Genomic DNA, 26901 nt, shown 5'->3' on the forward strand with positions numbered 1-26901 from the left:
GCAGGAGCAGCCAGTTTAATTAAAAACGATCTGCAGAGAACTTCACAGAGCAGGATACCATAGTCAGGTTGCAAAAGCATAATTAAACAGTTATTAATAATTTACCTTAAGTTAATAATCACAGAATTTATTAATGATTATTAATCAAAGACAGATTTTTGCCCTTTATACTTTAGTAATGTATAATGTACTTGTTAATGCAATCACAATTGTGATCTGTAACCCCTAAAATAAGTTTCTGAAATGTTAAAACCTCAAACAGGGGTTTCGGAATGTGCTTTTGAATAGCAAATTGTAAATGTAATATGCAGTAATAATTTAAGGGATATAAACAAACACAGTACTCCCTGTGATGCTTTCAGATAAGTTTTAAAATCCCCTCTGAACTGATATGTAGAAATGGAACTATAGATACCTTAAAGCACCATATAGAAAGTCTTAATTCATGTGAATGGTGTTTTTAAATGTTCATGTAATTATGTATGAAGTCCCCTGTTAACCTAAAAAGTCACATGGTTGAGCTAGAAATTTCATGTATAAAATGCAAGAGCACTGTATGGGATATTTGACCGTCACATACAGTATAAGAAGTAGTTCTCCGAAGTTCTTCTTGGTAACTTAAATGCCATTTTAAAATAAACATTTTTAATGGTATATACTATTTACAAAGGTTAATTTGCTAATACTGTATTACAAGCCATATACAGTTTAACAGCACACCTTTAAAATGTATATTTTAACCAATCATTAACCTTTTAACTGTTTAGCCCTTGTTGTTTCCTAGGAAACTGCATGCAAAAAAGACCTCGTTCACTGAAATGGAAAACAAAACTTACAATTATTCATTTCAACAAATACATCAAATCAATAATTAATTTGGCACATTGTCACAATTGAAACTTCTGAAGTTTATAATTAAAAAAAAACTGCTTATCCTTAACCCTCTAATCTGTTTAAAGCAGTAAAACTTATACAGACTTGCCATGCAGGGCCTTACACATTACAGGTGTGGTACAAAAGAGCAGAAACACAAAAAAATATCACTGCACAAGAAAACGGTTTTATAATTTATTATCATAAATTAAAAACCTGATATACAGAAAAAATAATATTAATTCAACAAACAAGAATGTAAACCTTAACTATACAGTACTAAAGACACATACTCAAGACCTTCAAATGGGTTATCTGATGTAAATCCATTTTGGACCCCATGGACTTAAAGCTGCCAGAAATAAAGGCATCCCATCCTGCGTACAAATCCAGGTTTTTCACTGCCAAGATGTATCGCTATTGTCCATTTTGGCACTTGCCAGTACATCCAGGTATTCACTATGGTGTAATTTAATAAGCTGCAATTGAATAAATCACAGAATATCAGTTTAATTACTCTGCTGGACCCTGATTACACCTTTCAAAAATTCACCACAGGGGTATGCTAGATGAAAACATTAATACAAATAAAATCCTCATGCTCATTTCAGCATTTTTATGCAGGATATTTATTCTGCTAAATATTCATATTCTAAAAAGACGAGCGTTGCGTTTGTATCGTCCAGAATGCACTTTCACTGGGCATAATCAAGTCTGCCAAAGTGCATCTTGTATAAATTCTAAACTCAAACATAATATTGCTTGAAAAGGTTAGTGAGCAGACCACATTCCAATGCAAGAACCCTTTTCCTCCATATTCTTTTGTCGATTTACTCAAAAACAGTTAATGTAAGCAACTGCTGTGAGTAAAACAAAGACATTAAAATCTTCTACCAAGTCGCTAAAAAGAGCTTTGAAGTGAGAAAGGGAATTTCACAAGCCAAATTGTAGAAATAAATACACTTTAAGAAATGTGAAATTCTGTAAAACATCACAGGTTTAAATACAACTGAAATCTTCCTGAAACCTGTACAGTTTTTCTAAATGTCAGTCCTTGGCCAATTTACATGTACATTGTGATCACTGCTTCTGTATGCAAGAACAAGGAGATCATACCTTCTCGGGGCCCTGAGCTCAATGATCTCCCCAGATCGGCTCCATTATTTTAAAGATACTGCAACAACAGTTTTTATTACCTTCTGAAAGCCTTTCCATTTCAATTTCAAGAGTGAAAATGCAATATTTAACACAGTCCAACACTAAAAGAAATTATTCTCAATATCAAGAATATTATTCTAAATACTGATAAGCTTTGTCAACCCAGTGAAGTTCTTCAGAATCAGCAATGGAACATTAACCAGAGGAGAAACTACAGAAGAACATTCAGAATTCAGAATTGAGTATGGAACAAGTTATTCAGACATGTTGCTAAACTCAATACTCTGGTTTTGAGTTTACAGCTTCTATTTCCCAATAGGGCTAGATGGGCCAAATGGCCTCCTCTCTTCAGCAACAATATATGTTATGATTCTTGAAGAATGCCAAGTACTACTGCTTAGTACAGCTTGGTTTCAAACAACTAGAATCTTTATCACTCAAAAGCATTTAGGCTCAGAGTGGAAGCAGCACAGTAGTAAACAGAGGTACAGAGACGAAGTGGAGGCACTTTTGATTTGATTTTTTTTTTGCTTAAAAAGCCTCCAAATCAAACAAATCACATGCAAAGAGCCACTTTAAAAGGGTATCTTTTTAAAAATAAGTTTACCAATCTGGTTTAACTAATTGTAAGAAACACTTCAAGAACTATAGCTTGAAGTGTGGTCAGTGTTGCTTCTTTTAGCCTGAACAAGGTAGCCCTTTGATTTTATGATCCCTCTGCTTTTGACGATGACGGAATAGCGCAAAACCCACTCCAGCGACCAGTCGGCTACCAGGAGCTCCTTCACGCTTTCCTGCACAGCTGCTTGGAAGCTTGTGGCAGAAATCAGCTCTAAGGGGAACAAGGTACAAAAAGGAATTTGAATGCAGATTCAGTTCAATACAGTAAAGTTAACATATTTGTAAACATACTTCCAGGGTGTTGGTATATCAGGCAAAGGATGATCTTTTCCCAACTGTACAAAGTATTCATATCTTATAAAGTGTTATTCAAAACCCAAAATTTGACATGGAACATGCCCAAATGTACAGTGCCTTCAGAAAATATTCACCCAAACCCCCCCATTTTTGAAAATGTTCTGATCACAATTTTTCATTTGCTAAAATTTTGCAGGAATTACATTAGGTATTCTGTATCAGCTATGCACATTTGGATTTAGAAATTTTCACTCATTCTTCCTAGAGATTTGCTCAAGCTCTGTTAAACGGGATGGGCACTTCTCACCTTTGGGGTCATTGTGAGTGAGTAGCTGGATGTCACACTCCTTTGCGAACGCGGTCAGGTCTGGAGGCATCACACAGCAAGAGGCCAAGTTCACCTGATTGCTGCTGGGCTTTACCTAAAGAAGGAAAAAAGTGCATCACTCCACCTCAATAAGAGTGCATTTAAAAGTATGGCAATAAGCTTGAGGTCTTTACATGTCACCTCTCCAAAAACTAAAATACCTTTATTTCATAAAGTAGCCCCCTGGATTGATCTATACCATTTAAGGGTTTATATACTCGGATCAAATTTCCTCTTAATCACTTCTGTAGTTCCTTTTAACCCATATATGAGAATCCTCCAAGACCAGGAAGCTCATTTCTAAGTCAATAATATCCTTTGTGTGGTACGGAGACCAAAATGTAGCACCATATTGTTCATTCAAAAGGCAGCTCTCATGTCCAACCTCAGGTAGACAACATCACCATCTTAGCCCACCCACGTCAGCAGCTGTAATCATCCATGTGCAGTTTACTTTACAGTTACTAGCTCACGTGAAGTTAAGACTTGCATTCCTTTATCACAAATTTCATTTTACACACTGCTCTATATACCAAATTGAAGGTCTACAACCCCATTTTCAGAATATGGTGATGCCGTTTCCTCAAAACTGTTCTGTAAGAAACCTGGTATTATAGCCTGAATTGTATTTGTAAAATTCAGGCATCCTCCCCCCATCACACCCATTATTATGAACTCAAATCATACCACACAAAATGTTTCACTGGGTTAATTTAACTTCCATATCTTCATAATGTACTGCAATTCCCTACACTATCTACAAATTAAAGATGTAGTTCTTTTTTCAAATTGAATCTATCAAGAGCACCTACCAATCTTTGGCACAATTATTTTCAGTTTACCACTGCTAAATCCTGGAACAATCTGCAGAGTGAGTTGAAACTAGTCACTTTCACAGCTGAGCCTCATTTCAGTTGCATGATTAAATTGCCACGTCCTGTTAGGAGATGACCAATTAATACAATGTAATGAACCTTTTATCACTATTATGCCTTCTGTTCAATAATGTATTGTGATCTTTAGTCAGGACTTTGACAAAAGAGAAATCATTCTCAAGTGACTTATCTTGTTAAAGATCTATTATTGTTTTTTGTTATGTGACTTTAAATCATGAATAGTTTACTTACAGTTTAAGTAAATGTTCAGGGAAGGTGATCAGCAAACAAACTGAGGCTATGTTCTGGGCTTGTAAAGTCATTAACTTTGCATACCCTCATTTATATCCATCTATGAAGTGCGTAAATTTATTATGTATGCAACAATCTGTGATTTGTGAAGGACATTTTCTTTAAAAGGCGCTATATAAAAATATTGATTGACCAACTAAAATTAGTCGATTCACTAAGTTTATGGTGCAGTCTGATATTTTTCAAGCCAACCACTATTTTTAAAACAATCAGCTGAAGAAGATTCAAAAGAACCCAGAAAGGAAAGGACTGAAAAGGTATTCAAAATAGCAGTTCAAGCAATCTCAGAAAGTAAGAGCAACATGCTCATGTATGTAAGCTGGATGAAGTGCTAGATCCATATACACCACAATTAGACACATGGGAAGTTAGAAATTAAATATCTTAAAGAATTCTACGGATACTTCCAAATTAGGCACTATGCAAATAGTTGGGTAAAACAACCAAATACAGAGCAAGGTAAAAAATTGCTTGATTGTTTTATAGCATCTTATTAGCAATGAAATCAGAAGAAAACTATAATAACACTGAAAATATTAATAGCATATGCATTAGCATTAAGCATTAAGAGCATATGCAGATTTCAACAAAGCTCCACCAGTTTTTCAGTTGGAAGAACCTGACTCGTCTTTTATCACTCCTAAAATTCAAACAAACAAAAAGGAAGCAGTTCACAATATTTGAGTCTATGAGGAAAGCAAGTAGCAACTAATTTACACGTTATTTTTGGGCATGACCCTGAATATAACTATATTGGAAATCCATACATCCCCGTAATAACATAGTAAACCTAGAAATACATTTGAATTCTGTTATATATTTGAGTAATGTTACTTTTGACTACTTGGAAATTCCAAGTAGCTAGAAATTCTTTCAGCTGCTAGTAAGAAAACTATCAAAAGAAAATGGTTTACTAAAGAACCCCGAACATCAGAACAATGGATCACCTTTTCTCTTAGGTTACAGGCAGAGATGTTTAGCAAATACTGACAAGCCTAGACAGGGTTTGTTCTGTGAAAGAAGATAAAGCACTTTTTTGTCTGAATTTTGGGTTGTTCTGTTTTTTTCTGACTGTATTTTTATATGTAACTTCCCATCTACACTAGCATAATGTACATTGTTAATAATATAAAAAACAGTCATTGTAAAATTAAAGATTAAAGCAATAAATTGTTTTTTTATGTGTTTTACTTGTAAATCTTTTCCTTGTTAAACAAAAAGTTCAAAACAATTTGGCTCATAATACCTGAAGTGGGTGAGGCTTATGGCCCTGTTATAGCATTGCAGTCATTACCTGTGCCCATGTGTACAGCTGCTCAAGAAGAGCTTTGTCCAAGTCAGAGGTGCCAATGGCAGCGATCTTCTGGCTCTGGACTAACCTCTCCAGTTCCTCCCAGAGAGGCTGCAGGTGTTCCAGGGACAGGCTGTCTCCCTCCAGGAGTGGAGGTGGGGCAATGATCACAGAGTCCAGCTGGGCCACCCCCAGGGCTGAGCAGGCTGCCAACATGACATAAAAACTCAAAGCTCTTCTTCGGCACTTTTTGCAAGTCAATGGTTGCCAATGCTGGTCCTTGTGGGCAATATCCTGCTAGTTTTCATTCCAGCCAAGCTTATTTACTTAACTGAAGCCGTTAACATGGAATGGAACAATGTATCTCGTTTTTCTTTGCCTTTCAGCATGGAGTAACCCTTTACCTATTCCTAAACCTGTTCCTAAAATCATATTACATCAATTGGGTAACAGTACTTAGCTGGAAAAAAACAACACTTATGCAGGTCTCCAGGACCATGATTACCTGTTATAGGTGACTGTACAACACCTTCAATCAGAGGTACATAAACCTGGAAATTCTTGCAGGTTTCCTTCCAACTGTTAATGACCGAAGCCAGCCAGTTAGGAGCTTAAACTGGACCAGTTTAACAGCTGCTCACGGTTCTTAAGGTGCTGCTGCCTTAAAGAGACCTAGAAAACCTGCAGACACACTGGCCCTTGAGAACTATGACTGACCTGCTTTATATCCAAAGCAGCACGTAATTAAACATTTTCTAGTTTTCCAATTACATTAATGAATGAAGATTAAGCAACAGAGTTTTAACCGAAAGAAACATCAGATCACATTCTGAGGTCTTTAATGGAGCAGACATCAAAGAATGCCAATGTGGACAACTAATGGGGTCAGTATTAGAGAATTATTATAAACTCACTACGGTATTATACGTAATACTATTTATTAAGAGTTTGAACATATTTTAACTTAGACTTAGAATAGACATGTTCTTTCATGCTGCACTTACCCATTTCTACTGCATCCCTGATGCAGGAACAGTTTGACCCACTGAGAAAAAGCTTCACTGCAAGTAAGGACATATTGAAGAGATCAGACTAACAAGTTTCCAGAAAATAGAAAATAAAACACTCCAACCATCTAAAATTAAGTGTAGAACATTAACACACTGAACATTCAAAATACAGCACTGATGCAGATGTGAATTAATGATTTACCATTTCAACAAAATATGTGCAAGAATAAACAAACATTATATAGTAAAGTAGTTCAGGTGGGTAGCTGCATCAGCATGTGTAGGCTGCTAAGGAACAAGTAATAGGTTTATTCCATGCTGAAAAGAGAAGAAAGAAAACACAACGGCTCCACAGCCGAAATAGTGTTTTCTTTCTTCTCTTTTCAGAATGTAATTAACATATTACTTGCTCCTTATATAGTAAAGAATGTGCAAATGAATGTACTTTTACTAAAATGTTACTCTAGGATTCCTTTGTGAACTATGCGGTTTATTAAAAGGAATTCTTATCAACTATTTTTTTAAATTGAAGCATGATTTTCTATTACAATGCAAGACACAAGTTCCTGAGGGAATATAAAAAGGGGTAACAAAAATTACCCTCAGAGGAAACAGTTTCTATACCATTACAGAACCAACCAGTACCATACTAAAACACAACCTTTGGGCTTGGCATGATACAAATAGCCATTTCTTTGCTCCATTTTGAAAAATATTCCAAGGCTCCTAAAATCCAGGAAATCCACATGGTTCTCCATTACTTTGGATTAACTGAGCTCTAAATGACTTTAGTCAAAATGAAAACAGGTTCTTAGCCTTGAACTACAAAGGCATTTTACCTGAAACCTTCAGTTCCTCCCTTTCTTCAGGAGTGATAGCCTCTGTTGGTTGGGTCAATGTACAGTTCAACGTGTCAGGCAACTCCTAAAAAAAAATACAAATAAGACCATTTTATTTTACAAAAACTACTCACCATTGTCTACAAATTTGGAATACAGGACTATGGAAAATTTGTGTTGTTTTGTTGGGAAAAAAAAGCTCTATAATTCCACCTTTCCATTATCTAATTGGTTTACGCAGTACGGGTTGTGGGGGAGCAGAAGCCTATTCTGGCAAGCAAAGGCATAAATCAGGATACGTCCTAGTCAGGACTCCACTGCAGAGCTCTATACTTGCTGATATTAAATTATTAAATCTGCAACAATCTCTTTAAAAAGTGTCAAACTGCACCTAATGCCCCGAACATGATTAGCAGACATTATTTTGGGGAGCAGAAAATCCCAGATTAATAATAACTTAATATATCTAAACTTTCCAGAGCATGAATTCTTTAATACAGCCATTTCCTGGGCCTAGTTTGTTTTGGGAAACTAGAGGCAAGGCAGGACTACACACTAGACAGCCAGTCCATTGTATATTTATTCACATCTGGGGGCAATTTAGGGACAGCAAGTCTTTAAACTGTGGGAGCCCACAAAGGAAACAGGAGTGTCCACAGAAAACCCACATGATGAGGACATCCCAGTCTAGAATTGAACCCAGGAACTGCATCATGCACTGTGCTGCCTTGACCAACCCAACCTAAGATGTCTTTTCACCACTACAGACTAAAAAGCTTCCTACAGCACAAATTCACTAAATACTGCTGCTATATTCATGTGCAACAACCGGGATTGTGAGTAAATTCCTTAACTGGCCTTCTACCTTGTAACAAAAGCCTCTACAGAAGAAGGGATTTCCTTTCATTTATGAACTTCACAGAAGAAGATAACTTCTGATCACCAAATACAAAAGTGAAATTATAAAAACAGCAGCTTTTCCAAAATCTGCTTTAGTAGCAAGGTCAGTTAGTAGCTAAGCCCATCTTTGTCTGTGAGCTCTGATAGCATTTGGCAGCGTTTCATGCTTAACTTGCTGAAGAATTCCTACCTCAAAACATTTGCTTTGCATCCCAAACAAACCTAAGAAAAAACCCTGCTGTCCTCAGCTCTTTTTTTGTCCATGAGGGAAACTTTACAATGTCCCTTAATCCTAACAATCTTCCTCCTAATCACAGCCCAGGTGGTGATATGAAGTTTTGAAATTAACTTCCATTCAACTTGTGAGAAAAACAATACCTGTGAGGCAAAGCAATACCTTCTGAGATTAATTTTTGACAAAAAAGCTAAGACTACTAAATTTGTATTAAAAATGGCAATATTGTAAAAAGCACAAAATTCCAAAAAGGTGAAATTTCAAATACTCTATTGGATGTTTAACATACAAGGACATTATTTTACAGACAGGAAAGAAGGACTACAATTTTATCTTATTTTTCCAGCATCTCCATTTGTTTTTCAGAGCTTTCTGGATAACAGTCTTATTACAGGATTTCATCAGAATGACACTCTAATGAGCTTTCACTTTGTTTGTAAGACCCCTACACACTGACTGAGCCTATAAAAACAGATTTGGTGACCTCAGCAAAACTCAGGCAATGGCTTAAAACTAGTCTCAAACGCCATTGCGGAATAGTAACCTTTTCAGTCTTCAGTGTGAAATGTAATGTCAATACAGATGTAAAGTAAAGCTAAAAAAAAAGTCAACGAAGGTATACTACAACTCCTGGAGTATCTAAACAATGCACTGCATACATCATATGTTTTGAGGTATGAAACAGAGAGGGAGGGGAACAAAATCAACCTAAAATTAATCAATGACAACAACACATTAAGAATATAAATCTTCAAATAAATTTACCCTACTTTCACAGAGATGTAAACACCTAAGCACCCTTCCAGAAACAGACTTAAAAATAATCAGATGCCTGACAGTCTCTTAAGCAGGACTAGGAATGTACCACAAATAAAGAATTTCTAAAAACGAAGAACTTCAACATGTAAAATTTCACTCTTTGAAGTCAGATGGTAATCTGCTGTCAAGGACAGAGTTCTCATTGAACTATAACTAACAGGCAACAAACTACAGTACGTCTATTCTGAATGCCACTGCTTATTTACAAAGAAAAGTGCTGGGAGGAGTGAATAAAACATCCATACTGGTATTTGAAACAAAATACCCTTCGGGACATACCATTTCGGAAGTCATATAAAACGATTTGGCTCATAGTAGATTATGAGCTCCCAATAGAGGAAACCATAAGTGTGAAACTTCACAGCAGACAACTGTTTCAGACTCACCCTTTCAAGACTGCAGTAATCTGCTAAACTGCTGATGCTTCTCAGCACTGATATTCCATATCAATTATTACTTACTCAAAAGTGAATTTTTTAATGGAACTGTTGCTGCCTGAATCAGTCAGTGAGGTGGATTAAAACCTCTTTAGCATTGAAGGAGACAATGCTATTTATTTTCTCAAATAAATCTAAGGATTGTAAATTTAATTGAGAACAAGTAAAGGTTTATTCCATGCTGAAAAGAGAAGAAAAGAAACATGATGTTTCGGCTGTGGAGCCTTCTTCGTGTAGGAAAACCCTCTCTCACACCGGAAGAAGGCTCTACAGCCGAGACGTGTTTCCTTTCTTCTCTTTTTCAGCATGGAATAAATATTTACTTGTTTCTCTGCAGCCTACGCATGCTGACACAGCTACCTACTTGCACTATTTAAAAGACAAGTCAATGTAACAATCTTCGATGTTCAAATAGAAAACAGTTATAGAATATCTCAGGCTGCATGAATTTTCTGCATCACAGATGTTCTTCTTTGCTTTTCTATTGTTATGCATAATTTATATTTATGTAATATTTATGTATTTTATACAATTGTCTTTGGGGATATGACATGCGGTGCTCTGGATGAATATAGTGGACTCTTCCGTAATACGTGTTAAGCTAGTGCTGGATGTATGAACACAGTCTTGCATCTGGATTTCTGCTATCGAGCATCTCAACACAGAAAGGAGATCAGAGAAAACAAATTTAGTGCAGCAGTCAAATCATTTCATACCACTGGTCTAAGTGCAGTCCTCTTCCTAAGTCTGATTGGTTATACAGTAGTCAATACTGCTTATTTCCCACCCTGGGTAGTTCATAATTAAAACTATGTTAAAGTTCCAGCAATTAAAAAAAAAAGTATTTTAACAAAAGCAGCCATATATCCCATTGTCTAAAAAAAATGAGCAATACCAAAAAAAAATAAATAAAAATAAAATAAAAATAAATCCCAGCATTTCTATACTCTCATTCCAAAGGATCCTAAATCACTTTACATACAGCACGGGGCCTACTTCATTTACTACTGAAGTGCATTAAGATTTCATTTTGATTCGATAAGCAACTGTAAATCTCAGCCATGTTAATTCAATCCTGGGCAAAAGCAAAAGTTGTAAGAACATACAACTATTTTCCTTGAGGGATTCAGACACGCAGAGAAGTAACATTGTGCTTACAAGAGGTAAATACACTAGGAGATCACCTAAACAAGATGAACGTTTCGCACGACAGTGGGATAATATACACAGTACTACAGTAATAGTACAATATTTCCCTTGTTCACTTCTAAGAGAATTAGGTCCTTACCAAAATTGGATAAAGCCTGAAATAAAGGAGCGTTAAGGCCAGGTCAGTGAACAAATGTTTTGAATATTTCATTTGTAATACTGCATTCTAAATGAAGTAGAGGGGCCCAGATAGTACTTTGCACACAATGCATAAGTCATAAAAAGTTTGTTTCTTAATGTCATGTGAGCTGTTCTGTTCTTGCACGTCTTGTCATTTGGTTATTTCAGCACCAAAAAAAGCAACTCTGCTGAATTCATAGAATTCCATGAAACTGAAAATAAGGGACTGATTTAGACTTAACTAAAGAAAAATGGTTTTTACTTAAGGCACTTTATGAAACAGTTTAAATATATAAGGGAAAATCAGCTTTTCTTCAATTATATTTCTAATAACTTTAAAATGAGATCACTATGCATTGGTCAGAACAGCCAGGTACGACATAATTTCTGTCTCCAAGCAGTGATCTTAAACATTTAAAGCCAAAATCAGCACTTTAAACAACATTTTCAGCCTCTTAACACAAATAAAAAAACTAAACATTTGCTAAAAGCCCGGATATAATCGTGTAAGGAGGCTGAGGTAACAATGTAGCTGCTCTCATTTTATTTCTAGATTTAGGTCTCTTCAGTTTCTATGTGAATTTCCCCATCTGCCCATCTCCCCTTAAACGGTAATTAGTAGCAATGGAGTCATCGATAGATCCTAATTTAGACACAAGCATTCATCTTGGCCCTTCATATTTAGATTGCTTTATTAGCTTTAAGTTTACTGATTTTCATCATTGCATCCCACACACATCTGCAGGTCTCCTTTTACCTGGCAAATGCAACCTTTCGGCCACAAAAAAAATCGAATCGAGAGCTAAACTATTAAAATGACAGCCCGAAATGCGAGCAAACAGCATCACCTGTAAATTCTGCCTGAAAAATAGCTCAAAATTAGCAGAGCTTTAGAGTTTTTACTTGGGAGATAAAAGGGGCTTCTTCTAAATTTAATGATTTAGGGATGAACCCCAAGTGTTTAAAAATAAATCAAGCTTTTTGATTGGTTTATATTGCAGTAAAAAAATGCCCAAACAAAGACATTCAGAAATGCCTTCTTTTTGACAATATATCATTTGTTGCTGCGTGTGTACCATTTAACGTTTTATTAAAATGACAGGTGCTTGACTCACGGAAATAAAATACCTATTATATTGTGACTTGAGCCATTTCACTTCAGTGAAAAAAACCGAGTGAATAAGTTCTTAATATTATTTTAATGCAGCCTTAAGGTATGAAGTATAAAATCTCTCACATGTTACAATGGCTCAGAAGAGAACTGTAAAGTTCTGTAAAGCCTGGAATAGCTCATACTGATACAGTGTGAGACAGGAGCCTTACTATATCCACCTACAGTGGTGCCTGCTGTAAGACTCAGCACACAGGCCACCACAGAGAACAAGCAGCCTCACCTTATCCACAGCAGAGGGAATTTTAGAAGACCACTCACTCAGGGTGGCTGTAATGCAGTCCTGGAGCTGAAAGAGAGGGAGAAAGATAATGTTGTGCATCAACATCGAATTTGTTTTTCCCAAAATAAGAGCTATTTCTATGCATTAATTACACAATCTCTGCCGAAAGCACAAGTGTATTTTAAAGACTATATGATGTTTCTTTTTATAGTTTGGATTTTGCATCGAATGTAAATAGCCTTGGACAATGACGTCAGCTAAACGAATATTAAATTAGTAACCAGGATCACTGTTGAGGAGAAAGTGCATGTCATCTAATAAATCGAGTCATTTAAATCGCTTATCAAGTGATTTTTTTACTCTTCCACGTATTTTAATGACAGTAGTGCACTAATAATGTATATATCCAGTGCGTTATACTACCTAAAAGAGAAACCTCTTGATCACTTTGGGTGTTATTTTATTCTCATTACATACTGTACCGAGTCTTAATTTAATCGGGCTGCTCACAACATGTGCATATTACCATCTTATATTTTCATATTGACATCATGTTATTAAAGAGCCCAAAACCAGAAGAATGTATTCAGTGAGTCATTAATCCCATCACAACGATATTCCAGGAATTTACGTGAACAGAAATCGAACTTTTCACAGTGGGATCTAATGATTTAAAGCAGAAAACAGGAGCTGAGGGTGGCGTTACACCAAGAACAGGTGTTAAGGGTGCCGTGCGGGTGGCGAAGAAGCCGGATTCACCTGCTGACCTCAACGCAGTGGGATTACAATGTTTACCCGTACCGATCACAGCCCTGTAACCCCCCTCCAACACCACGCCGCAGACCTCACTAAAAAAGGCCCAGTGCCACCCTCTCCTTCCTGTCGCTTCAGACTCACTTGTCTGGCTTCCAAGCGCCTAGTTAACCTCGTCTCTTCCGCTACCTTGCTGTAACGATTAACCAACCCACCTCCTCACTTGGCGAAGAAGGACATTTCTTCTTTAGGCGGCTTCGGTTCACCAGGTTCCCTGTGTGCAGGTTCAGAGTTGTAGCATGGTTCAGCATTAATCTGGCGCTGGCACTGTGATTTTCCATGTGCGTAACAAAGATGCGCGGCGACCACCAAACTTGAATAGCAACAGCTACAACAAACACTCCAGTTGACTCCAGACAGCAACCCCCCACCGGAGTCTTTCACTGTAACTTTCCAATGACTCTGCAGAGAAGGTTCACTCAGTGATAAAGAAGCAGTGGTGAGATATCGACACGCCCACTTGAATGATGAGGCATGAAGGAAATCCCGGAGAGGAGTTTTTGTAAGGATCCGTGTAAAAAAATACTAGATCGCTGGACAAGAACAGTACTGTACACAGTAACTAAGGTTACTGTGTCACGGGGCAAAGTCGCGACAGTTGCTGAGTCATCCTGAATCTCTGCAGTAAAGGATGTTATGCTGTGTCATGTCTTTATTGCGTGTTTCTATTAACCAATTTTTATTTCAACGACATTCTGATACCAAGTTAGTAGCTTTTTTAAAATAAGTAGGTTTCTAAAACAGGGGCTATTTACCTTGACAAAGTATTTTTTTAATTTCACTGTTTTAATTGTATTTAATTTGTATGACATTGTATCGTTACTGTTCCACATGTATTATATTTTGTATATATGTTTTTAAATTATACGTTTGCCATTTCCTCGAATTTGAATTGTTATTACAATATTACAGCACTGACCTGAATATTATTTTTTCTAATATTGTAATATTGCAGCACTGTGCTGTGTTGTGTTTAAACAGTACAATTACATTATAGCAGTGATCTCCTGAAATGTTTCTATTGCAATATCACACTTCTGATCTATTTGAATTATATTAGTACAATATTACAACACTAACCTGTATATTTCTAATGTACAATTGCAGTATTTAATACAGCATTGACCAATACTGCATTAAATTTATATAATTGTAATTTTACAGCACCGACCTATATAGTATTCATTTCATATTACAATATTACAGCACAGACCAGTATTGTATTCAAATTGTACTTCTGCAGCATTACAACACTGATCTCTAGTTTTGATATTGTATTGTATTTTTGCTAGGCAAATGAATCATTTTGATCAGAAAAAATATTTACAGGTAACTCAAAAAAATAATTTTTCAATTATGTGTAGAAAAGAACATATGACAGGACTAGCCTACAAAAAGCAATTCTAATCCTGTTTATGCACCTTTCATAATGCTATATTTAAAATAGCTATACCATCTATTATTGTTGTCTTCTCTCATTTTACAATATATCACAAGGTAGCAACTACTTCTTTTCAGTTGCACAGCTATGTATATTGCAGAAAATATATTCAATTATTTTTAAAGTATAGAATACAATTCTATTTAGTGGAGAACACTGGATAATAAAACAAAGATTTAAAGATTGTCAACTGGAAAAAAAACACTCCACCAAAAAATACCAATAAATCTTAATGTTAATTCATTAATAAATGATTGTGCTCAGTAAACACCTTTATAAAAGAAATGAACAAATAGTTCACCATATTTCCCACAAGACAAACTTGACATTTCATTGAGTGAAAATGAGTGGAAACAGGTGAAATAAACATTGCATTTAATAGTATTTTCAAATTAACTTTTCTGAATACTTAGTACATTACAGAGTGGAATGTATGCTTGTTTGCATTTGGAAAATTTGGGGGAGTGGCAGGCTATTCAGTGTTTGGCTGTTTAACCAGCAAATTCCAGCAATGCTAAAATTGTTTTTTTTTTTAATTTAGTAGTAGAGGATTATCTTATCTATTCAAACAGCACATTCTTCTCATGCCACCCACCTTTATCCTCTGATGACTTCCAGAAATGTGAACATGAGACTGGGAGACTGAAATAAGAGTATAGCATTTACAAAGGTTTTACAAAGACCAATGGTTTTCTGTGAGAAGGTAGTTTTGCTCATGTTGACTGATCTAACCATAATTATTGTAAAGGAGCAATTACAAATTGCTTATTCATCTAATGAACCATGACACATCAGTTATAAAAGACCTCAAGAATCCTTCCTCAGTCCTAAATACACTACTTAGTTCGAACTTGTCAGTGTTACAGTTAGTCTTGAAGTAGGTTTCTTGGTTAGTTTTATGATAGGCTTATATCAAGCCCCACCTGAGTTCAAGTTTAAAAGAACTGCACCACTACTTTTATATTTCGGGGATAGAAACACTCAGCATTGATGAGCGCATTTTAAAACAACGATAAAAGTAAAATACAGAGAGTAACTTGTAAAACCTCCAATTTCCATCACAAAATAGATCAAATTTCCAGTTATGAGCTGCACCATAGTCTGCAATTCAGAACAAGGCAACAGAATGTTCAGTGACGTAAAGCGGCCCTATTACATTGCAAAGGCTTGTGAATACACCTCTTTTAATCCAACAGAAATATTGCACTCCATTGTGAGAGGGTTTTGCTGACAAATACTACTTGGAACATTTCTGAGGTAAAATTCATGCTGCACAACCTGTATTCACTTGTATGTTGCATGACATTAGTCATTACAGTGAACTCCTGCTCTTCTCATGATGAGACCTAGGATTTGAGACAACATAGCAACTTAAAGTACTTTCACAAAGTTCCCGGCTTTGTGCATAATTCAAAATTCTGTAACATCAATTAATTTGTTACCATGATTTCAGTTCAGTTTATTGTCATATGCACAAATGCAATGAAATGCTTGTTTGCATGTATGCTCCAATACAAAGACATTAAGGAAACACCAAAAACATAAACACAGAACAGCGGCAGCAACAACAACAACAAGTTAAATAACATACAACTTAGAAAAAAAAAACATCAGTGTAAGTCACTGGTAGGGGTAGAGTTCAGTAATCTGACAGTTTGCATGAAGAAACTGTCTCTGAATCTGGAAGTCCGAGCCTTTATGCTCCTATAACGCTTACCAGAGGGAAGGGGGGAGAAAAATGAGAAACCAGGATGACTGGTATCCTTAGAGATACTTCCAGCCTACCTGAAACAGCGAGTTGTAAAAATGTCTGAAGTAGAGGGCAGCTGTACTCCAATGATGGACTGGGCTGACCTGATCACCACCTGTAATGCCTTCTGGTCAGACAATGCGCTGCTGCCAAACCACACTGTAATACCACACATGAGCAACCTCTCAATAGCACACCTGTGAAATATGGTAAGGACAGTTGAAGATAGACCAAATGTTTTCAACTGTCTGAGGAAGTAAAGGCACTGTTGTGCTTTCTTTGTAGCTCCAGTTACATGCTGGGACTACGTTTAATCATTAGCAATGAAAGTACCCAGGAACTTGAAGCTGCTAACCATCTCAACAGCCAACCCAATGATGTGAATAGGGGTGTGATCCCCACCCTGCTTTCTAAAATACATGACCAGCACTTTGCTTTTGCTGACATTGAGGGAGAGATTATTGTCAATGCACCACCCCACCAGGTTCTTGACCTCATCCCTGTAATCATAAGCAGTGATTATGATAACTGTCTTTGTGGGTACACAGTCATCCACACATTTCTTAATAAAATCGGTGACGACTGTAGTGTACACATGCAGGTTCGCTGATGAACTTTTAAAACACAGCCCAGTTCACAGATTCAAAGCAGTCCTGCAGCACTTCATCTGTGTCCTCCATCCAGTGTTGTAGCGTTCTTGTGGACACATTCTCACGCTTCGGCTTCTGCTTGTAAGCTGGCAGAAGCACCGACAGATGACCCAAGTGTCCGAAATGCGTGCAAGGGATGGAGCGGTAGTAGTCTTTGATAGCGGTGTAGCAGTGATTGAGAGTATTCACACCACGTGTTGGGCAGGAGAAATCTTGGAAATATTTTTTCCCACAGGTTGGCCTGATAAAAGTCTGCCACAATGAAAAACACAACATCAGAGTAAATAGTTTCATAAATGTTAATGGTAGCATATAATTCACCGAATGCTGCTTTCACGTCCGACCGGGGCGGAATACACACCACTTTGGAAGCCTGTTTCCACAGTTTCCAAAAAAAACGCTCTATGGTATCTCGCAATTGCGACTTAGTATCTCGCAATTGCGACTTGAAAACTCAGAATTGCAACTTCATATCTCAGAATTACAACTTGAAAACTCAGAACTACGACTTTATATCTCGCAATTGCGACTTCGAAATAGCCCACATTTCATTGTCTGTCCTTTTGTTATTGTAACGGATTCAGGTTCCAGGGCTTGTGCCCTCGCTGCTCCCACCCTAGTTCGCGTCTCACTGCATTGGCTCGAACCCAGGTCTTCTTCTTCAATGCAACCTAACACTCATTTAAGCAGAAAATATAACCCAGGGCATCAAAATATTAGTCTGAAAAGACTAAGCAGCCTTGCCACACCAAACAAAATGTATTAACTGAGGTACAATTTCATTTTTTGACAAGTATTCTGTTATTGGAAACTTTGTGTGGAATGGTACTCTCCATGAGCATGGTATCAGCGTTAAATAGGTTAAGAGTCTGGAAAACCCAATAAATTTTAGCTACAGCTGTTAAAAAACCAGTGCATTCAATGCCAGATGCAAGAGATTGAGACATTTAACCACTTTCTTTCAACTCTTTTGCTTTTCGGGGATTTGGACAACATTCCCATTTAGGGCAATGCAGTATATAGAGACATATATGCAAGAAAAAAAAGTGCAGAGAACATTAAAATATCACTTTTCCTAAATTGCACTTCTTTTTTTAATTAAGAAATATTGATACAAAATCTTCAAGGCAGTACAAAAAATATAGACATTCCAATCACAAAATAGACATATGCAATCCCATCACAGTGCAAAATACTGATACAACACATGGACTCCGCAAAAAAACTTAGAAATGACAGGTAACAGAAAACCGGTCAAGGTTTACATTTTACAGACCATAAAGACAGATACACCTCTTCCAAGGCATTCTGTAGTCTTGTACAGGGCAGAGTATACCTTAAACAATAAGCCTTGGTCTGAGCTGGTGAGCCTATGACACTTTAGCCAGTCTTGTCCCACCCAAGAGTTCACCTTCCAAAATCTCTCACTTCCTCTGCACTGGAGGTTCTCTGTTGAAGTAGCAGATAGTCCTGAAGATACCATGCTGCAGTGTACAGTACAGACAAAGAGGAAGGCATCACTCCTTTCCTTACTTTGATGTTGCACCTCAACCATATCACCGCTCAAACACAGCAGACCGCCTTCCATCTCTGCTCTCCTTTTTTCTTGGTAGGGCTCCCAGGCCCTGGCCGTACAGCACTGCCTGGGCCAACAGCCCAGTGTCTCCAAGGAAACAAGCCATCCAGCTGTCTGTTCTCCTCCATATCTCCTGTGCTGCTCCACAGTCCCACAGCGCATGGTGGATTGTTTCTGGCCGGTCACATCCATCCATGGTACAACAAGCTGTTTTCCCCATTCCTCTCGAGAACATTACTACTCTTGTGGCTTAAGATCCTTGAGCGATCAGCCAGGCCATGTCATGGTGCCTGTTCAGCAACCCAGAGCAGGCAATACGTCCACAAACAGCCTTGTGGTCCTCATCTATGAGGCCACGAACATGGCATATTTGGGCCCTGCCCTGTATAATACCTTTTAATGCTCTTGAAGTCAATAGGACAGCCAGTACCTCTGATTCCAATGCCCTTTGCCTTAAGCATAAGACAGCTCAAATGAGACAGGTACTGTTAAAGGAATAGAAAGACCCAACCTTCTCAAATATGACCCAAATAAAAACCTACTTAAAAAATAAGCTTTCCCTTGTCCCATAGTGGCAATTCGAAAATGGCTAGCCACATAATTACAAATCAGGAATAAAAATATATCTGGCATCCCTACACCCCCTGCCTCCACCCTTCTTGTAAGCACCTCTCTCCGGACCCTCTCACATTTTGAACCCCCCAAAAAACTAAACAGAAGCCTGTTAAGTACTGCTAGCACTGATCTTGATGGGAAGAACACTAAGCGAACATACAAAATCAAGGGTAGGACCACTGCCTTTATGACCAGTACTCTGCCCTGCAAAGTCAGAGATCGCAAGGACCATAACCTATTTTTTTTCTGCACAGTTTTAACTAATTACTGTCCCCGGACCCCTGCCCGCCAAAGACGGTTCCCAGTACTTTAACACTATCCGTACAAACTCGAACTCCTAGATCTCCTTGCACCTCCTCACACCAACCGTTAAAAAGCATAAGTTCCGACTTGTCTCTGTTTAGTTTTGCACCTGATGCTGCGCAATAATCTTCAGTGACTCACAGAGCTAGATCTATGCTCTTGTAGTCAGAACATAAAATTGACACATCATCCATATGTAATACTGTCTTAACCTCTAGGCCCCCACTGCCTGGAATGACCACTCCCTTTATTCCTACTTCCCTCCTCAATGCCTGTGCTAGTGGTTCAATACAGCACACAAAGAGAATCGGCAATAACGGATATCCCTGTCGGACACCGCAGCTGATTCTCACTGCTTTTGATAGAAACACATGAACAATTATTCAGCTATTGACATCCCTATACAGCAGTCCCACCCTCTCTATGAATCCTTGCGAGCACTTTAAACAAGTACTCATGCGAGACCAGGTCATAAGCTTTCTCAAAGTCTAAATTTAGTAAACTTAGCCGAATGCCTCGGTCTCTCACGTAACAGATGGTGTCACGAAGCAGTACTAAGTTGTCCGTGATACGCCTCCCCGCCACCGCACAGGATTGATCTGGGTGAATGATGCTTCCCAGTGCTTTTTTCAAGCGTAGTGTCAAAAACTTGGCATATAACTTAAAATCACAGTTCAGTAAGGTTATGGGCCTCCAGTTCTTCAACTCCGTATGATCCCCTTTCTTATAGAGGAGTGTCACCACTCCCATTCTAAAGGTCTCTGGCAGCTTTTCTAGATCATTGAATTCCTTTAAAACCTTCCACAAATCAGTCCCCAAAATATCCCAAAACCTCTTGTAAAACTCAAGGGGGAAGTCCATCCATACCCGGTGTCTTCCCCGACTTGCAGGTACTGTATGTAGACTTGCTGTTAATTCTTCCAGGGTCAAGTCTGCAGACAAGCTTGACCACTCCTTCCCTGTCTCTTGCATTCCCCTCACAAACCTATCTTGCAATAATACAAAAGTCTTCTTCGGTCCAAATAAATCTCCGTAAAAACTCTCTGCCGTAGCTACCATGTCCTTAGTTGAGACCTTAAGATTGCCATCCTCACCTCGTAGCCCATTCATCAGTTATCCTCCAACTAGAACTTTTTTGAAAAAAAAACCTTGTGCACTTTCACTTCTCCCTCCTTCCTCAGTTTCATCTACTATTCCCCCAGCCACTTTACCAGTTTCCCCCTGTTTCTCTGAGTTTTCCTCTCCCTTCTCCTCTTCCTCCACCCGACTTCCTACAAAGGCCCGCATCAAATTTTCCTTTTTCAGTTTGTTTGCAAAAGAATTTGGACAATTCCTAAACAAGTCCTCCCCACTACCACACAAATTACACTTCCTCCCATTTGTACATTCCTCAAAACTATGGCCCACCTTTACACTTCCCACATACCACTTGTGTGCATGCCTCCACCAAATGACCCAGCTCCCCCCACCGTCTACACAATTTCGGCTGTCCCTGATAGAAAACCAGGCCTCTATTTTCCCCTAATACGATTTGTGAAGGTATGTGCTTATATCCCCCATACCCACCTATGTGTTCATACAGACTTACCAGTACTCGCCACGCACAAGTCCAAATTCCGCCATCATCCAAAACTTTCACAGGCCCACCCTTAACCACACAAAATCTAGACAGCCAAGTTGCAATATCATCTCCAGACACCAACTCCTTAAACATTCTCACAATCGCCATCCTCCCTGATAAATCTGACAACTTCTCAAACTTAAACTTGTCTATTAGGGCAGAAGTTGATCTCTGAATCTTACCCCAAAATTACTCCATTAAACCTGCAGACTTAAAGCTTACATCAAACCCCTGGTTCCTAGATAAAGTAATGAGACAATTAATATCTGCATTTTTAACCCCCAACTCACCTTCAATACCTTCTGTGAAAAATCTAAGTGAGAAAGGACACCCGAGTGCTTCCCATATCTCCCTCCCTATACTCGAACCTAACACGAAAGAAGTGGCACACGCCGGCCCGGGAGGCCGCCATGGCCTTGTTTGGCTAAAAAAGCGAAACAACCAACCAAAGACCCAGTTAAGATAAAACTTCAAGACATCAAAATAAGAAATAAAAAAAAAACTTACCCCACACTCTTCAAGAGCTGGTTCAAAAGCCTCCTTCAGATCCTGAAGTCCCAAAGCCTTTGTTTGTGGAACATGTAGAAATCCGATACCCCCCTAAAACACAGCCATGCCATCAAACATCCTCTATGTTTTCTAACAATACTAACCCTAACCCTAGCTAAGGGTTTGGGTAGTTAGGGTTAGAGTTCAGATCTTCTTCAATGCAACCAAACACTCATTTAAGCAGAAAATATAACCCAGGGCATCAAAATATTAGTCTGAAAAGACTTAGCAGCCTTGCCACACCAAACAAAATGTATCAACTATGGTACAACTTAATTTCATCAAGTATTCTGTTAATGGAAATTTTTGTTGGAATGGTACTCTCCATGAGCATAGTATCAGCGTTAAATAGGTTAAGAGTCTGGAAAACCCAATACATTTGAGCTACAACTGTAAAAAAAACACTGCATTCAATGCTAAATGCAACAGAATAAGACATTTAACCACTTCCTTCAAATCTTTTGCTTTTCGGGGATTTGGACAACATTCCCATTTAGGGCAATGCAGTATATAATAATAATAATAATAATAATAATAATAATAATAATAATAATAATTGCTTACACTTATATAGCGCTTTTCGGGACACTCCACTCAAAGCGCTTTACAGGTGATGGGGTCTCCCCTCCACCACCACCAATGTGCAGCATCCACCTGGATGATGCGACGGCAGCCATAGTGCGCCAGAACGCTCACCACACTTCAGCTATCAGTGGGGAGGAGAGCAGAGAGTAATGAAGCCAATTCATAGATCCATAGGGGATTATTAGGAGGCCTTGATTGGTAAGGGCCAATTTGAAATTTGGCCAGGACACCGGGGTTACACCCCTACTCTAATTAAGAAATATTGATACTAAATCTTCAAGGCAGTACAAAAAATATAGACATTAAAATATCAATTTTCCTAAATGTCACTTCTGTCCTAAAACACAGCCATGCCATCAAAAACTGTCTACATTCAATGGGAATAAAACCCTAACCCTAGCTTTGGGTTTTGCTAGGTTAGGGTTCAAATATTTCTCAAAGACGTTTCAAAATATTCCACTCATTTGACTGGAAAATGTGCTTCTCTGAATCAAAATATTAGTCTGAAATGAAAATACAACACTGTCAAAACCAAAAGAGTGCATCAGGGATGGTCAAATTAATTTTTGAAAGGTATTCTTTCATTGGAAATGTTGTGTTGCACGGAGTGCTAAATGAATGTCATTAAGGCTTAAGTGGCCTAAAAGTCCAAAACAACGAATACATTTTGGCTTCATTTTTTAATATCCCTGTGATTTCAAAGCCCATGGCAAGAGTTTGAACGTTAAATCAGGTTCTTTCGAACTGTTGCTTGTAGGGCAATTCAGACACCATTTCTTTTGGGGGCAAAGCACTGTATACAGCCATATAAGTCAGAAAAAAATGTTTGGAAAACATTGAAAGAACTATATTCCTAAGTATCCTTTCAGCCCTTAAACACAGCCATGCCATCAAAAACTGTCTACATTCAATGGGAATAAAACTCTAACCCTAGCTTCGGGTTTTGCTAGGTTAGGGTTCAAATATTTCTCAAAGACGTTTCACAATATTCCACTCATTTGACTGGAAAATGTGCTTCTCTGAATCAAAATATTAGTCTGAAATGACAATACAACACTGCCAAAACCAAAAGAGTGCATCAGGGACGGTCAAATTAATTTTTGAAAGGTATTCTTTCATTGGAAATGTTGTGTTGCACGGAGTGTTAAATGAATGTACGTTAAGGCTTAAGTGGCCTAAAAGTCCAAAACAACTAATACATTTTGGCTTCATTTGTTAATATCCCTGTGATTTCAAAGCACATGGCAAGAGTTTGAAAGTTAAATCAGGTTCTTTCGAACTGTTGCTTGTAGGGCAATTCAGACACCATTCCTTTCTGGGGCAAAGCACTGTATACAGCCATATAGGTCAGAAAAAAATGTTTAGAAAACATTGAAAAAACTATATTCCTAAGTATCCTTTCAGCCCTAAAACACAACCATGCCATCAAAAAACTGTCTACATTCAATGGGAATAAAACCCTAACCCTAGCTTCAGGTTTTGCTAGGTTAGGGCTCAAATATTTCTCAAAGACGTTTCACAATATTCCACTTATTTACACTCCACATCAGGGCTTGTAAGTATTACAATAACGATAAATCCAATTAATTGATTTAACATTTATTCATGGATTTTGATATTTTATTTGCCTAAAAGGTATTTGAAATTGAAATCATTTTAGAATTTTGCAATACCTCATAATAAAAGCAACATCCTTAAGAAATGTCTTAATGTTTAATGTAAATATCATACGTATAACACTATTCAATCTGCCCATCGTGTTACATTCACAAACCCCAAAATACAATTCCCACAAACCTTTTCCTTTCGTGGTTCAGTGTCTTCCGAGTTACTGCGGAACGTTAAACAACAATCCAGTCGGTTTTCGAAAGGGGAGCGTTTTGTTTGACGGACCATCGATTTACAATACGTGACCTTACAGGATGCTGCGTGCTTTAGTGTTTTTTTGCAGTTTTTGAAATATAACTATAGTTTACGAAATGGCTTTATACAGAATGTGGAATTCGTCGACAGTGCGGTGTATATACAGGTAAATACATTTTACGATAACATCAAATTAGAAGTAGCAGAAAATGGAAGTATTTTATACCAGTGTCAGAATAGTGTAGCATAATACGAATAAAAATAAAAATAGCACTGAATTTAAAAAATGTATTGATGTATTTAACCAGATAAGACGTGTCTCATTGTTAATAAGGAGAAGAGATTGTACAGTAGGACATTTGCTGGAGCAATTTGAGTGAAACAATGTCCCGGTGTTGTACAAATCCTGACCTAGTACTTATTTATGCAGTTTTGAAAGTCTTGCTGCTAGGTTAAACATCACGCTGTAACACTTGTGCTGACTAAATTGGTTTTCTAAGTACTGTATTTGTAAAAAAAAAAACTAGTTCTATTAAATGACAGTTTGATAAAAGTCGGATTTTACAAGCCGTTGACTCTTATATGTAAACCAAATTTAACTTGTAAAGGTTTTTGTTATTTCATTCTGGAGTCTGTATAATGAAACAGTATGCAAACTAAGTTTGGTATACTTGCTGTTGTCTTCGTCATTAACATTTTTTCAAGACCCTGCGGCTTGCAAAACCTGGAGTGATCTCCAAAGGCACATCTGATGTTCACTGCTGGTATAAAAAGAACACTTCACCTTGGACACTTTTCCAAATGGCTCAGTCACGGTTTTTTGCATTATTAGGCCTTCAACAGTATATTTTCCTCCTCATGTACATGTGCCATACTCAAGTACCATAACCTGTCTGTGTTTTGCTCATAGCTTTCTCCAAGAAGGAGGCACCTCCAGGTCCTTGCCTGCTTCATGTGCTTTTCACTCAAGTTGCAATCTACAGAACTCCAACAGAACCTCCATAGTACAGTATGGAAGGCAGAGCTATGGAAGAATGTACCCTGTGTTAGTGGTGAGATGTGATGGCTCCACAGTCAACATCAGATACAAGGAGCCCAAGAGGATTCTGACAGTAAGCAAGATTGACAGTGTTCAGATTGAGCCTGTTGTTTGTTTTGTTTGTTCACACCAAGTCCTGGTGTGATTTGATCTTAGAGAACATTTTAACACCTAAAAATATCTTTTGATATTTGAGACAGTCAGTTTCAGTGCAGTTTTAACCCAGTTCACTGGTGCAGCTTCTGTCTTTGGACCAGTAATGCAGTGCATTATCAGTGAAAATAATTGTTCAATTTGCTGGTTAATAATCTTGCATTGAAATAGCAGAGAAATAAGTAAGACAACAGGTAGAAAAATGCTCGAGTTAATGAACAACAATAAAAAAAAATGTTCAGGTGTGTTAGTATTATTGGGAATAGTGTTATTTATGTTTTATTCTCAGAAAAATGTTAAGATAATTTAGAGTTGTTTTCATTAGTTCCTTATGCTTTAGGATCTTTGTTTTGCAGTTTCCCTACAACCATAGTCCAGAATATTTATTTTTGCTGCCTGCTTTTAATCTGGGTATAGTTTAAGAAATGCACTCCATTTCAGATTGTAGAGGGGGGACATGTTCTTTATGTGAATATAGAACGTGTGCAAAAGCAAGCACTCTTCCCAGTACCCCTTCCTTTCGAAAGTAATTTGGACTGTCCAACCATGGAGTGTCAGCGGAACAACTGATTCTGTCTTTCGTCTCTACAGTCTTTGTTGACCACACCCTCTGTTGCTGCTAAAACAGCTCACTATAGATTTGCTTGTATTGTCAGATGCCAGTGGACATCTCCACCCTTTCTGAAGAAGAGAGGAAAGCCAGGCTGCAGAAGAGGGATGCAAGGAGAGTGGAGGCTAAACCAGCCAAGGAGGAGATCAAGGACGACTTCAACGTGGACGATTACAGCAAGTTTTGGAAGAAGAAGTAGCAGCAGCTCTGTAAACAATGTTGAGACCTTGATTTGTGTGAAACTGCTTCACTGTTAAATATATGCTTATTTTTTAAGTTTGCTGTGATGTATTCGTTCTTTCAGAGTAAAAGGAAAGGAAACAACTGGATGTTTCCTATTCACTCCTTTCTTGAGGGAAGCATATTTGACATGTTAGGTTATACCCAAAAGGATTTCTCTTAGATATATGGTATTGAGCTTCAGCAACATGACTGGGTAGGCTGTTTGATATTCCCAAAAGCCTTTGTGTAAAACTCCTGCTTTCAGTTTCAAATGCACCTCTGTGTAGTTTTCTCTTGAGTTGTCTGATTTGTGTTTCACCGTTGGTTTGGATGTCCACTTGGATGACTTTGTTA

General features: G+C 37.8%; 2 protein-coding genes across 2 annotated transcripts; one reads left to right on the forward strand and one right to left on the reverse strand.

The window, feature by feature from the left end:
* Positions 1–2438: 2438 nt before the first annotated feature.
* Positions 2439–14099, reverse strand: gclm (glutamate-cysteine ligase, modifier subunit). The gene is made up of 7 exons (XM_088599052.1): positions 13726–14099; positions 12758–12823; positions 7644–7728; positions 6799–6855; positions 5798–6000; positions 3257–3371; positions 2439–2863 (listed from the first exon to the last, which is right to left on the reverse strand). The coding sequence occupies exons 1-7, from the start codon at positions 13849–13851 to the stop codon at positions 2670–2672; spliced, it is 846 nt and encodes a 281-aa protein (XP_088455178.1). The 5' UTR covers positions 13852–14099; the 3' UTR covers positions 2439–2669.
* Positions 14100–24525: 10426 nt separating this feature from the next.
* mrpl55 (mitochondrial ribosomal protein L55) lies at positions 24526–26601 on the forward strand. The gene is made up of 3 exons (XM_088599059.1): positions 24526–24689; positions 25434–25635; positions 26372–26601. The coding sequence occupies exons 1-3, from the start codon at positions 24640–24642 to the stop codon at positions 26522–26524; spliced, it is 405 nt and encodes a 134-aa protein (XP_088455185.1). The 5' UTR covers positions 24526–24639; the 3' UTR covers positions 26525–26601.
* Positions 26602–26901: the final 300 nt, after the last annotated feature.

The sequence above is a fragment of the Lepisosteus platostomus genome, chromosome 11 (assembly GCF_059453375.1).
Source record: "Lepisosteus platostomus isolate fLepPlt1 chromosome 11, fLepPlt1.hap1, whole genome shotgun sequence".
Taxonomy (NCBI): domain Eukaryota; kingdom Metazoa; phylum Chordata; class Actinopteri; order Semionotiformes; family Lepisosteidae; genus Lepisosteus; species Lepisosteus platostomus.